At 42.3% G+C, this 12,092-nt stretch overlaps 1 protein-coding gene across 3 annotated transcripts in view; it reads left to right on the forward strand.

The window, feature by feature from the left end:
- Nucleotides 1-9,728, forward strand: part of arhgap17a (Rho GTPase activating protein 17a) — a 40,965-nt gene extending 31,237 nt beyond the window's left edge. Inside the window, exons 17-21 of one of the 3 annotated variants that reach the window (XM_061228614.1) lie at nt 1,217-1,480; nt 3,496-3,659; nt 4,135-4,671; nt 5,112-5,135; nt 8,117-8,251. In XM_061228614.1, the coding sequence (XP_061084598.1) occupies nt 1,217-1,480; nt 3,496-3,659; nt 4,135-4,671; nt 5,112-5,116 (970 nt within the window). In that variant the 3' untranslated portion in view covers nt 5,117-5,135; nt 8,117-8,251. Of the gene's footprint in view, nt 1-1,216; nt 1,481-3,495; nt 3,660-4,134; nt 4,672-5,111; nt 5,136-8,116 lie in introns of all 3 variants that reach the window. The other 2 variants (XM_061228606.1, XM_061228623.1) reach the window with 2 other exon arrangements.
- The last annotated feature ends 2,364 nt before the right edge of the window (nt 9,729-12,092 follow it).

Raw genomic sequence — 12,092 nt, forward strand, 5'->3', positions numbered from 1 at the left:
TTTTTTCACTGTGGGGTCCTTCACGCACGCACAGTCGGTCTAAACCCGGAGCACTGGCACCTCTCACCTGGAGGACGGGCCTCGAGGCCTCCGGTTTCCCAAGCTCAATCAATAGCTAGTGACATTGGTCTTGTGTAGAAGTCCTGAATTCCCATCAGCCCATTATGTTCCTGCATTTACAAGCAGCCAGTCAAATATTCAGGGCACAGCTCTCTGGAAAGAAATTCATATTGTCTGTCACCATTTCTACTCAATTGGTGCATGTGAAAGACTGGCTTAGTCTTCATAGCTTTAATGTTTACTCAGTTTATATCATTGCTGCTACGTTTTTGTTACATCTCTACATCTGATTCAGTGGTTAAGAGCCACAAACTGCTTTGGGTATTTAAAAATTAATCTTGCTTTCAAACTCACCGAGCACTTTATTAGGAACATTTTTACTTTATTACACCTACATATTCATGCAATTATCTAATTAGCCAATCATGTGGCAGCAGTGCAATGCATACAATCATGTAGCTGTATGGGTCAGGAGCTTCAGTTAATGTTCACATCAACCATCAGAACGAGGAAAAAATGTCATCTAAGTGACTTTGACTGTGGAAGGATTGTTGGTGGCAGGTTTAAGTATTTTAGAAACTGCTGATCTCCTGGGATTTTCACGCACACTAGTCTCTAGAGTTGGAGAATGGTACAAAAAACAAAAAAATCCAGTGAGCAGCAGTTCTGCAGACAGAAACACCTTGATAATGAAAGACGTTAGAGGATAATGGCCAGACTGGTCAAAGATGACGGGAAGGTGACAGTAACGTAAATAATTACAGTGGTATGCAGAAGAGCATCTCTGAACACACAACGCATCATAACTCTAAGAGGATAGTCTAATAAATACCTCATAAAGTGCTCGGTGAGTGTATTTAGCTGCTAGATATAATGTAGCAAATCTAAAAATTTGTAATCGCACTGCTCTGAACAGTGCAGGATCTTCATTGTCCTCTTCTGTTATACTGGTCTGTAATTCAAGAGCTGTGAAGGTCCAAAGAAACTCACTTTCAGTGCTCAAGTATAATTCTGAACCTGGTAATGTGAGTTTAACACCCCCTCCTCTTCCCTTGGTGTAAAGTAATACACGTTCGCTGCTTACCTGGAGGCCTGGTGTGTCTCTGTCCTGGTGTTTCACTGTGGCACTCGTGTCTTCACTATCTCCTCTCTCCAGCCCTGCTAACAAATTGTCGGAGCACACCCCTCGTAGAGCCGGCACTCTAAATAGAAAGCAGCATGCTTCGCCCGCCTTCCAGCCCCCCCTGCCCCCGGTGGAGGCCGGGGGGGCTGTGCTGGTACAGTGCGGTACCGAGCTTCAGCCCCCGCAGCAGGCCCAGCCCGCGGGCTTCAGCCCTGAGGCTGCTCAGCCCAGCGCTGCTCTGGCCTCAGCTCCAGCGGCTGTGCAGCTGCTTCTAGGCCAGCACTCTGAGGAGAACAGGTAAGGGCTGCACGGAGGCTCCTGGCACCATGCAGCATAACCATGCAGCATCACCACACCACGCAGCATCACCACCATGCGGCATCACCACCATGCAGCATCACCACACCACGCGGCATCACCACATGCAGCATCGTATCATGCAGCATCACCACACCATGCAGCATCACCATGCAGCATCACCATGCAGCATCACCATGCAGCATCACCACACCACGCAGCATCACCACCACGCAGCATCACCACCACGCAGCATCACCACCACGCAGCATCACCACCATGCAGCATCACCACACTACGCGGCATCACCACACCACGCGGCATCACCACATGCAGCATCGTATCATGCAGCATCACCACACCACGCGGCATCACCACATGCAGCATCGTATCATGCAGCATCTCCACACCACGCAGCATTTCCACATGCAGCATCACCACGCCACGCAGGATCACCACATGCAGCATTGTATCATGCAGCATCACCATGCACCATGGTCACACCACGTAGCATCACCACACCGCAGCATCACCACCACGCAGCATCACCACCACGCACCATCGTCACACCGCAGCAGCATCATCACCACGCAGCATCACCACCACGCACCATCGTCACACCACGCAGCATCACCACCACGCACCATCGTCACACCACACAGCATCACCACACCATGCAGCAGCATCACCACATCATGCAGCATCGTCACTCCATGCAGCAGCATCACTACCACGTAGCATCGCCACGCAGCATTGGCACACCACGCTGCATCACTACACACCATCGTCACACCACGCCGCATCATCACGTAGCATCACATCATGCAGCATCACCACACCACGCCGCATCATCACGCAGCATCACATCATGCAGCAACGTCACACCACACAGCATCACCACGCCACGCAGCATCACCACGCAGCATTGGCACACCATGCAGCATGCAGCATTGTCACACCCACCAGCTTCTTTTGTGTTCCTTTCCACTGCTAATGCCCCCGTCAGGTTTTAGACTTATTCAAACAAATTGGCAAAAAAAATAGTCTTTTTCCATTCAGTAGTGGCCTTAAAATGATCCAAAATTACAAATTTGTGTTTTGCTGCTTTTAAAATGTAGTTTTGGTTTAGCCTGCCTAATGTATTCTGTGATGAGACAGTGCTGAGGAATCCATAAAATGCTTGTGATGAGGTCCTCAGTGCATGGCCAGTGTTCCGCCACATTTGAGACGTGATGCTTTTTATTGCTCGCCTGTCAGTTCCAGCAGCTGTGCTTGCCTTTCATGTTGCTGTTTGAGGCCTAGTTCGCGGTCACCCCCTAATGCTGAGTCACTGTTGTGTCTGGGCACTTATCCTACATTTCTTTCATTTTATTTTCTTTACTTTGTAAATGAGGCCTCTTGCAGTTGCTCCAGCATGAGACCGTCTCCTTTCTCAGTTCTCTGTAGTTTTAGTAGATGTAAGACAAAGTCTCGTGTACCATTCATAGCCTCGCCAGAAACGCGCTGCTACATGTTTTGATAGCCACGAGAACATCTTGCATCACGTCTTACCTCTGTCTTGTGAAATTTGTAGTTTTCTTATAATAGCCAGATGGAAAAATACACATGGTATACATCTGTAGAAACAAAACTCTTGGTCTTAGTCGCTCATTAGTGTAGTTTATTTAAAACCGAAAATGCACAAGTATTAGAAATGGAGCATTGACTGCGAATGACAAATACCCATCTTACTGGTATTAGGACCTTCCTCTGGAAAAGCAGGCATTTACTAAAAAGCTAATGGAAACATTAATACTTTAACATTTTAATACCTTACCCTTTAATAACAATATACATAATGTTTATATGAGTGAGATCAGCAATTAAGTGTGTATTTGAAAGCTGAGGAGTTTTCAGTCGAGTGAAAAGTTGTTTGCCTGAAAGCCATAGCGTTTTATGAATGGAACCGGCGCAGGTTTTCCATGTCTTTAGATTTTGAAGTGATTTTCGAGTTGATAAACTGTGTGTACCTTTAGCTCGCTGAAGCCTCGTGACCCTGGCTCCACGCCGCCTCCTCAGAGGAACGGAGGGGCAGGAGTGCAGCCGGGCGCCCCCAGTGCAGCCCCTGGCCCCGGGCAGCTGGGCGTGGTGGCCCCGCAGGCTGGCTCAATGGGCCCCAGTCCCCACATGATGCGCAAAGGTGAGAACATGGTGTCTTGTGAATACACACAATATGGTGAAGCTTTGAGTACACCCCACATTTAATGCTACTTTGTTGTGCATGCCCCCCCTCCCCCATTGTTTTTTAAAATGTATTTATTTATTTTAAATAATGTCTAATTGCATTAACCCTTTCAGTCCCATATGGCACTCAAGCCTAACAACTGTAAAATCTTGACCTTATACCTTTTCAACCAATCAGAATGACTGCAATACTATGGTTTTGAGTCCCTATTAAAATCCTACAAAATTCTCAACCAAAGCCTTCATATTGGGCTTGCAACTCTGAGAGGGTTAAATAAAAATATATTTAGTCATTTACCGGTGATTAAAAGAGTACCAAAAATGATGAATTTGAATGATGTAATGGGCTAGTTAAAGAAAAGTAAACCGCTTTTAAAATGTAGTTTTGGTTTGGTAGACCCCCAATTTACTTTTTTGTTCTTTGTGTGTAGGTACCAAGAAGCCTGCTCCTGCTCCACCTAAACCAGTGAACCTCCCTCCAGGACCACACAGTGGTCAGACACACTCATCTTCAGCAGCCAGTCAGCCTTCAGTGCAGCCTCCCAAACCTTCCTCCGGCCACTCCCCTACCAACCAGAGCCCCGGGCCTCAGCCCTCCGCCACGCCCCGCCGCCATTCCAGCAACCAGCCGCCGATCCAGGCCCCCAGCCACCCTCCCCCCCAGCCTCCCTCCCAGGTCACCCCCCCGCCCCACACCAAAGCCATGAGTCAGGCCGCAGGGGAGGGCGGAGCGGAGCAGTCTCCCCCCAGCACCCCGACCCCGCCCGACACCCCCCCTCCATCCGCCGCTCCCCCCGACAGCCCCTGCGTCACAGCCTTCCCGCCGTTCCAGTCCGGCTCCCTGCCGCGCCCGCGGCCCGTCCCCAAACCCAGGAACCGGCCTAGTGTGCCCCCGCCCCCTCAGCCCCCTGCCCCCAGCAACGACAGCACCAACGGCATCTCCGGCTCCGCCTCAAAGGTCATCACTGGTGAGTTAGTGGGCCAATCCTGTGCCTCCGTTTTCATATTACACAAACATTATGTGTAGCATGGCCTATCGTATCAATTGCCCTCTCTTAATGGACAAATCCATCATCAAGAGGAAATTTAACCTGGTGTACTGCAGTGTAAACAGATGTATTATTTATTATTATAATAGTAATAATTATTGTTAGTAATAGTAATGGAATTATTCTTGTATTTGCTGAAATAGTTCTATTGTTGCTTCTTGGTTAGTTTGTTCATCAGATTAATCTACACGGTTCAAGTTTTATGTGGTCATTTCTAGCACTTGGAACTGTACTTCCCTCTAGGGTTTTCAGCCCTCTTGTCCCTGGTTCTGCTCTTTGTGCTCTGTATTGCTCCTATAATACTGTGGTTTGTTAGTACTTAAGCACTAATAGTAGTTTCTGTTACAATACCTTCACAGGTTGAGGAACTTTCAGTGTGGAAGGTTTGTAGTTAAAGGATATTTGCGTTTTCAGCATCTGCCCTCAGCTTTGTCATTTTTATTTGCATTTGCCGCAAATTCATTATGGTAGACATGCTTGTGGTATTTTTCCTGCTGGTACATTTACCAGTTTACGTCATCCATAGCTTTCCATTTAATCTCCAAAACCTTTTGCCAACAATTATTAGGGCTTGCAAATTACATTTGTAAATTGTTAATTGAAAATTATGATCAAATTGGTTTTCTATTTTACATTTGCTTTCATAATAAATTGGTCAGTTTATCTTCATAAAGTATTTTGCAACCCCTAACTCATTACATCCATTTAATAAGTACATTAATTTTCTCATCCTCACAGGATATTTGTTGTAAATTTCAAAAAGGTGTTCTGTGAAACAGAAGGAGTAAAGGAAATGTCTCAGATGTCAGTTCCCTCACCTTTTTATGCTATTCATGTTTAGAAATGTCCATTAATGGCTTCATAATTTAGCAACTTTATTGCACAGCTGTTCACTTGCATAGCTCCCGCATTGCTGCATTTTGCTAAAAGCTGTCTTTCAATGTGCTAGTTTAACTGCAAATGTCTTTTGGAAACTGTAGTTATTGGCAGCATGTTGAAGAGTATGTGCTGTTTGTTGTGTGAACAGGAAAATGAATGATTACTACCACTAGTCTTAACACTCAGGAATAGACTTCAGCTTATGTTCAGTCTGACGTTCTAGTTGTGTTTTTCAATAGAAAAGCAATTAATTAGAATTTCTTACTGAAATGAAAAGGTTTTCAGCATTCTCCTTACCCCCCACTTGTGTCCAGTGTGCTTTGGCCATTAATGTATTCTGAAGTGTATATTGATGACACATTTCTGACACAGGGGCGCTGCTCTCAGCTCCAGTAATCTGCATGAAGAAATGCTTTAATTTAAAATGCCACATCATTTAATCAACTGCTCCATTATTTTCATTTAATTATAAGATACTGATGCATACTGTTCCAAAGAAGTATTCCCAATAGCATGCAGCAGGCATAATAAGTATTCACCCCCATTGGACTTGTCATCGACACAGTGGTTTTAATTCTGCTTTTCTTGGCACATAATAAACAGGAAAACAAGTTATCAGAGTTAAAAAAATTTCCACACAAATATCCAAATAAATTATAAAACAGCATCATTGAATTGCATAATTATTGAGGCACAAAAGAGCCTCAAACCATCATGCTGCCGCCAGATATGCAGTCGATGGAACATGTCAAGGTTTGTTTCTCCTGAATAATTGTCCTAGTGAACCCAATGGATAAATAATTCAGGAGAAACGACCCTTGAAGTGATCCATCCATATCTGCTGCATATCTGACAACAGCATGATGGTTTGAGGCTCATTTGATACATTGGACCCTTGATGACTTAAAGCCATTTAGCCAATAAATGTGTTCTATACTGTATCAGCATAATTTACAGCTGAATCTAGTCCCACCCTCCAATTCCCATTCAAGTGCAAAGACGTTTTGGCATTGCTTGTAGGACAACCTGAAAATAAGATATCCAAACTCGGATGATGCTGACAGGTCACAGATATCAGGAAGTCATGGCATGCAAAGCATAAGCAACCAAATATTTAAAAAAAAGACAATTGAATCTATGATTGTTCATTTCTGAGCCTGTAAAGATTTTTTTAAAAAGGCTGTAATTCCTACAACGTTCACCCGATTTAGATGCAAGTCTGTTTAACTCCAATATCCTGTGCTAGACAGCTAAAATAACAATGACTTTGTCAATGTCCAAATATTTATGGACCTGACTGTAATAATAAATACTGAATGCTGAATACTTATGCAGTTATATTTTATATCTAATTAATTTATCAATGTGAAGGATTTTTCTTTTTTCTGTTGATCAGTGGCCAAAAAAAAAAAGCCACAAAAAAACACACAAATAAAATCTGCTGTGATAACATATATTAATTATATTAAAATCTGGAAAAAGTCCAGGGGGGTGAAAACCATATACCCATTGTGCACTGTGGAGTTATTGTGGTAATTTTTTCACAGAATCATAACTCGCACATATTTAAGACCAAGTATGATTCTTTGTAATTTCATACACTATACAACTATAAACTATATATAAACTATACCACTATAAACTATAGCCTGTTTATATTTTTTATTTAGTTTTGCCTGCATTTTACTGTAATCATTTGAGACAGCTGATACAAAGAGCATATACATCAGCTTCAGTATATGCTGTGAATTTACAGTTTACAGTTTAAATATTAAATATTGCAGATGTTTGACATGCCATTCTGCTTAAGAGCTGTGATGCAGGCAAGGGTAAGAACATGTGGCATATGATTGGCCAATAGCTAATGAATAGCAAACCGCTCTTCTGCCTATTAATGTGTGCATGTGCGCTAACCCTGCTTGCCAGTGTCTACCAGTACTAACACGCATGGGATATTAAGTCTATAATCAGTCATGTCCGGGGTTTCAAATGCTATGAATACCTAACAACTCTCAATGACTCTTTAGGACATACAAGTACTATTTTACAAAAGTTGTATTGTTCAAACATTTAAACAAAGTGTACTAGTGTTGAACTTAGTGAGACAAAAGTTGGGGTGATTGTGTGAATATTCATCATCAGGTAAGCTGTGGTGGGGACTTTTTCACATTCATGTGCAGAATACTAATTTCGATGTTAGGAAGCTTACAACTTGAAAAAGGTGCCCAAATTGTAAAGCACCTCAAAAACCTGGATGTTTATGTAAGAATTAATTTCCACATAAAACCACTCCAATAAAAGTTATATTTATTGTAAGAGTTGTTACTATGAGAATGTAGGCTATATCAAATTGTTTACTTAACCATAGAGAGCAGGACTATTGTTATCAGGTGAAGTTTCTGCCATAACCCAGCTGTGCAGGAAAAGATCATTGCTGAGGTGATGTGTAGATTAACCTGCCATTTTGGCTCTTGTGCCTGTGCAGATTCCACTGTGGCTCTGAAAAGGCTGAGTCGTGCCTTGATCCCAGAGCTTGCTGCGGAGCAGCAGGCCACAGGCCCTGCCAGCCAGGAGTCTTCCATCACCCCACCCAAGGACACAGATCTGGACTCAGAGAGTACCGCCCTGTAAGGAACACCTGCCCCTGCTTCTGAGATGCCACTCTCTCCAAAGCCTCCCAAACAGCCAATCATGTACCCCGCTGCTCTGTCCCCCATACCCACACGTACCTGAAGCCACCGCCACATTTCCACTGTGTGCTACATTCCTGCAGCGAGAGCACCAGACAATCAAAAGGCCACAGCAGCCGGGAATCCTCATTCTGCAGCTCTGAGGAGGCTTTACAAAAGCTGCTGGTTATACTGGGCAATGAATTTATGCAATATGAAGTTTGGAAATCAAACTGATCAAGTGTATGAATGGGACCGCTTCATCTGGGGTGGTTCTGTTGACATTGGCTTGTATGTTTTGGACAGAAAAAAATGGCTTTTTCGTTTCATTGAAGTAAGGTGGCCTTTATTGTACCTTTTCCATTTTTGGGATGCATTTATTTTTTTGCTAAGCATATGACCTCTTGATGTAGCTAATATTTTAAAACAATGTAAGTACAGGAGAAGGAGGGTTGTGAAAGTAGAAACCAAAAACCGTATTGCTGTAAGTGTAACTGGTGACTGCAGGTTTCCAGTTGTCAGTTCATACAGTTTACGCCTGTCCTCTGCTCATTTAATCTATTTATTTCCATGGACACATTCCCTGTGACTGAAGTGTTAATCCTTTTTTTGTTTCTTGCACCATGTGGGTTATTGATACCACTATATTGTAAGTAGCGGTACATGCTGATAATCGCTTACAGGGGATATACAAAGAACAAATGGACTCTTGGGAGTGTTATTGATGATGTTATGCTTACGTCTAGAACCTCATTGCCATTTGATAATAACCCACTTGTCATGGCAACAATGTGACTGGTTAGATGACGGTAAATGTAGGACATGATTGGTTCTTCCTGAATCAAAGTAGTAACCATTGCATTCATGAAAACTGCACATTAGCAGAATTCAAACCCAAGGGACGCACTCTTAACATTTTCAGGCACCTCACTGAGGTCTTTCCTTGGTTCCACTAAGCTGTTTTTGTTTTTTTATATAATTAACAGACACAATTGTAAAACAGTGAAGTGGTGAAAAATTCTTCAGGCTACAAAGCCTCTTAGGCTTTTGTTCTATATAAAGCCAGTACTCAGTGCTCAGTGACCAGATCCAAAATGGTACCAAGTCTTGGCTGCCTTGATGACTCATCAAAGATTATTTGTACATTTCTCAGTTCTCTTAATGGCCATCTTCCAAAAAATATTTTGCCTGTTGAAATCCTCTTTTCCTTGCTGCCTTATACATTTATATTAAGTGCACTTCGCTGTCTTGCCTTGGTCTGCACATGAGACCTTTTTGTAAAGGCTCACAAAAATGAACAATGATATTCATAGAATTGTTTATGCTGCATTTAAGCCCAGCAGTCTTTCTAATAATATATAAATTTACAAAAATGTATAATGCTTGGTAATACTCCTTTTCAAAATAAAGAAAATCCTTTGAAATACAGTTGCCAAGTTCATGTTGTCAGTATTTATTGACCGCCAGAAGCTTCTCCTGATGAATGGTTTGATGTCATTTTCATGGTGATTTACACATTTAAATATTGTGTGACCGTTCTGAAAATCTACAGCTGAGTCAGTTGTCTTGGGGAACTCATTTTTATTTTTGATTATTAATTTTAGCTACTTGTCATTTTTCTTCACGGTAAGGTGTTGTGTTACTGCAGACTGCTTGATATCCCACAAGATACAGCAAGATGCAACTTAAATTCTCTCGGCTTTCTGCATTACTGTAAATGGCTAAAATGCATGCATTGCCAAAGAAAGCTCTCCTCTGCATTTGGCATTCTTTAAAATGCTTGAAGCCACTTTATATATACATACCACTTGCTTTTGGAAAACAGCCGGATCTAAACATTAGATTTTAAATGTCAGCGTATATACTACTGTGCTTGTGTTCTGAAATGCAACATCCAAATCTGCATTGTGGTCACTTCAAAATGCAATGTGATGAATATGCCTTTTGAACTCACTCCAAAGCTACCAGTAAAGGCGTCGTGGAGCTGGACACACTATTTCTAAAAAGAGAACAAAGTTATTGTTTAATAGCTTTGCATTGCAACAAAAGAATAGCTTATCATGGTAGTCTGATGCTGATCCATAGTTACCAGAGTCTGGAAGAATGTTGATCGGCTGGTCATAGGCCTTCAAGAAAGCGTAAGGGGAACGCAGCACCGAATTCTGACAGAGGTGCAGCACTACACCTTCATCCACAAGGAGATCGTGCTCCTCCTCAACCTCTTCTGTGAAACTTTCCTGAAGTGAACACAAAAACACATCACCGAACTGAAACCAATCAGTCCAGAATGATGAAAATCCATCTGTGAGCTGTTCGGAGACATAAATTGATGATATATTCCTGATCATAATGCAAATAAATAGGGGGGGGGGGGGGGTGTACAAGCCCACAAGGTGTGTAGTATTGACACAAATGAGCACAGTACACCAGAGCCTCAGCCATTCCCACTATAAAGTACAACATTACACCATCTACAGAATGTTTCCTGCATCATTGGCCCATTGGTTATATCACACTGTCCCATCTTGAAAGGATGGTAACATGGATTAAGACAGGTCCTGGAATTTTTCAAGGCCTTTCTTATGGACTGATTTGGGACTACATAGGCAGGGATTAAATTCCAGAAACGACATACTGACCGGGCGGTTTAGCAGGTGAACACCGAGACGGTATACCAAAGTGAGGGAATCTAGAACCAGTACTTCTACTGGCTGTGACTGCAGTTCTGGATCCTGTAGGCACGGGTTCAGGAAGCGGTACCTCCATGAGGGGAACATGCGGTTTTCTATGCAGTGAGAGATGACCAAAATCCTGATATCCCGCAGGAGAGCACTAAATCAAAGAAGAATCAAGCTTTAATACTTTCAGCAATATCTGTAAAAATCTCACACTATAAGGAGTAAAAACATTTACTTCACTCTAAGTAAAAGTTTCCTGTAAAGTTTTAAGACCGGAAGAACGTTTAGTTCCATTAGTTTTTAAAAATATATACTGTAACACATATTTGATTGCATAGATACAGTGTGGAACTTACCCAGGGATTTTTTCCATTGTACCCAGATCTTTTAGAATTTCAGTTTGAACCTCTGCAGTGGACTAGTGGGAATACAATATTTTTGTAATTCATCATTTTTTCACCACTCAGTGTTAAATGTAATCCTATAAAAAAGTAAGGAACACGCGTAAGATTGGAGCATTGCTATACAGGTTAGCAGCTCTCATCGCTATGACAAACTAAACTGCTACATGTAAAATACAAAATAAATTTGATTACCTCCAGTAAATGAATGACACAGTTGTGGTACAAAAGCAGAAGACCAGTGACTCCATCCATGAACATATTCTTCAGGAACGTGGAGAGAAATTTCTCATAGTATTCTAGGACCACAAAACATAAAGTCAAATCATCTTGCTTCCTTCATCGTTGTATATAATACAGCATAATGACTATATAAACAATTGCACAACAAGTAGGTGTTTATTATTATTTTTACTGTGTGGTTGCAATTGTACCTATAGTGTGTACATAGGAACTGGAGAGGGTAAGTGGGGCCAGGTGGTGAAGCCTAGGAAGTAACTGGAGAAAGTCTCTACTGTGCATGTTGAGGGCAAAAGGGCTTGTTGCCCATTAAATTCATTGGAGAAACCCAGGGTGATTTAACAACCAAAGAAAGCTTCAGTGGTCATTCAGTGATTATAAGTTTCGGTCACACTTTAGAATAGGGTACATGAATTGGCATTAACTAATGCAGTTGTTAACATGAATTAATTCATGTACAAATACATTAAGCA

Source organism: Conger conger, chromosome 2, assembly GCF_963514075.1.
Source record: "Conger conger chromosome 2, fConCon1.1, whole genome shotgun sequence".
Lineage (NCBI taxonomy): Eukaryota > Metazoa > Chordata > Actinopteri > Anguilliformes > Congridae > Conger > Conger conger.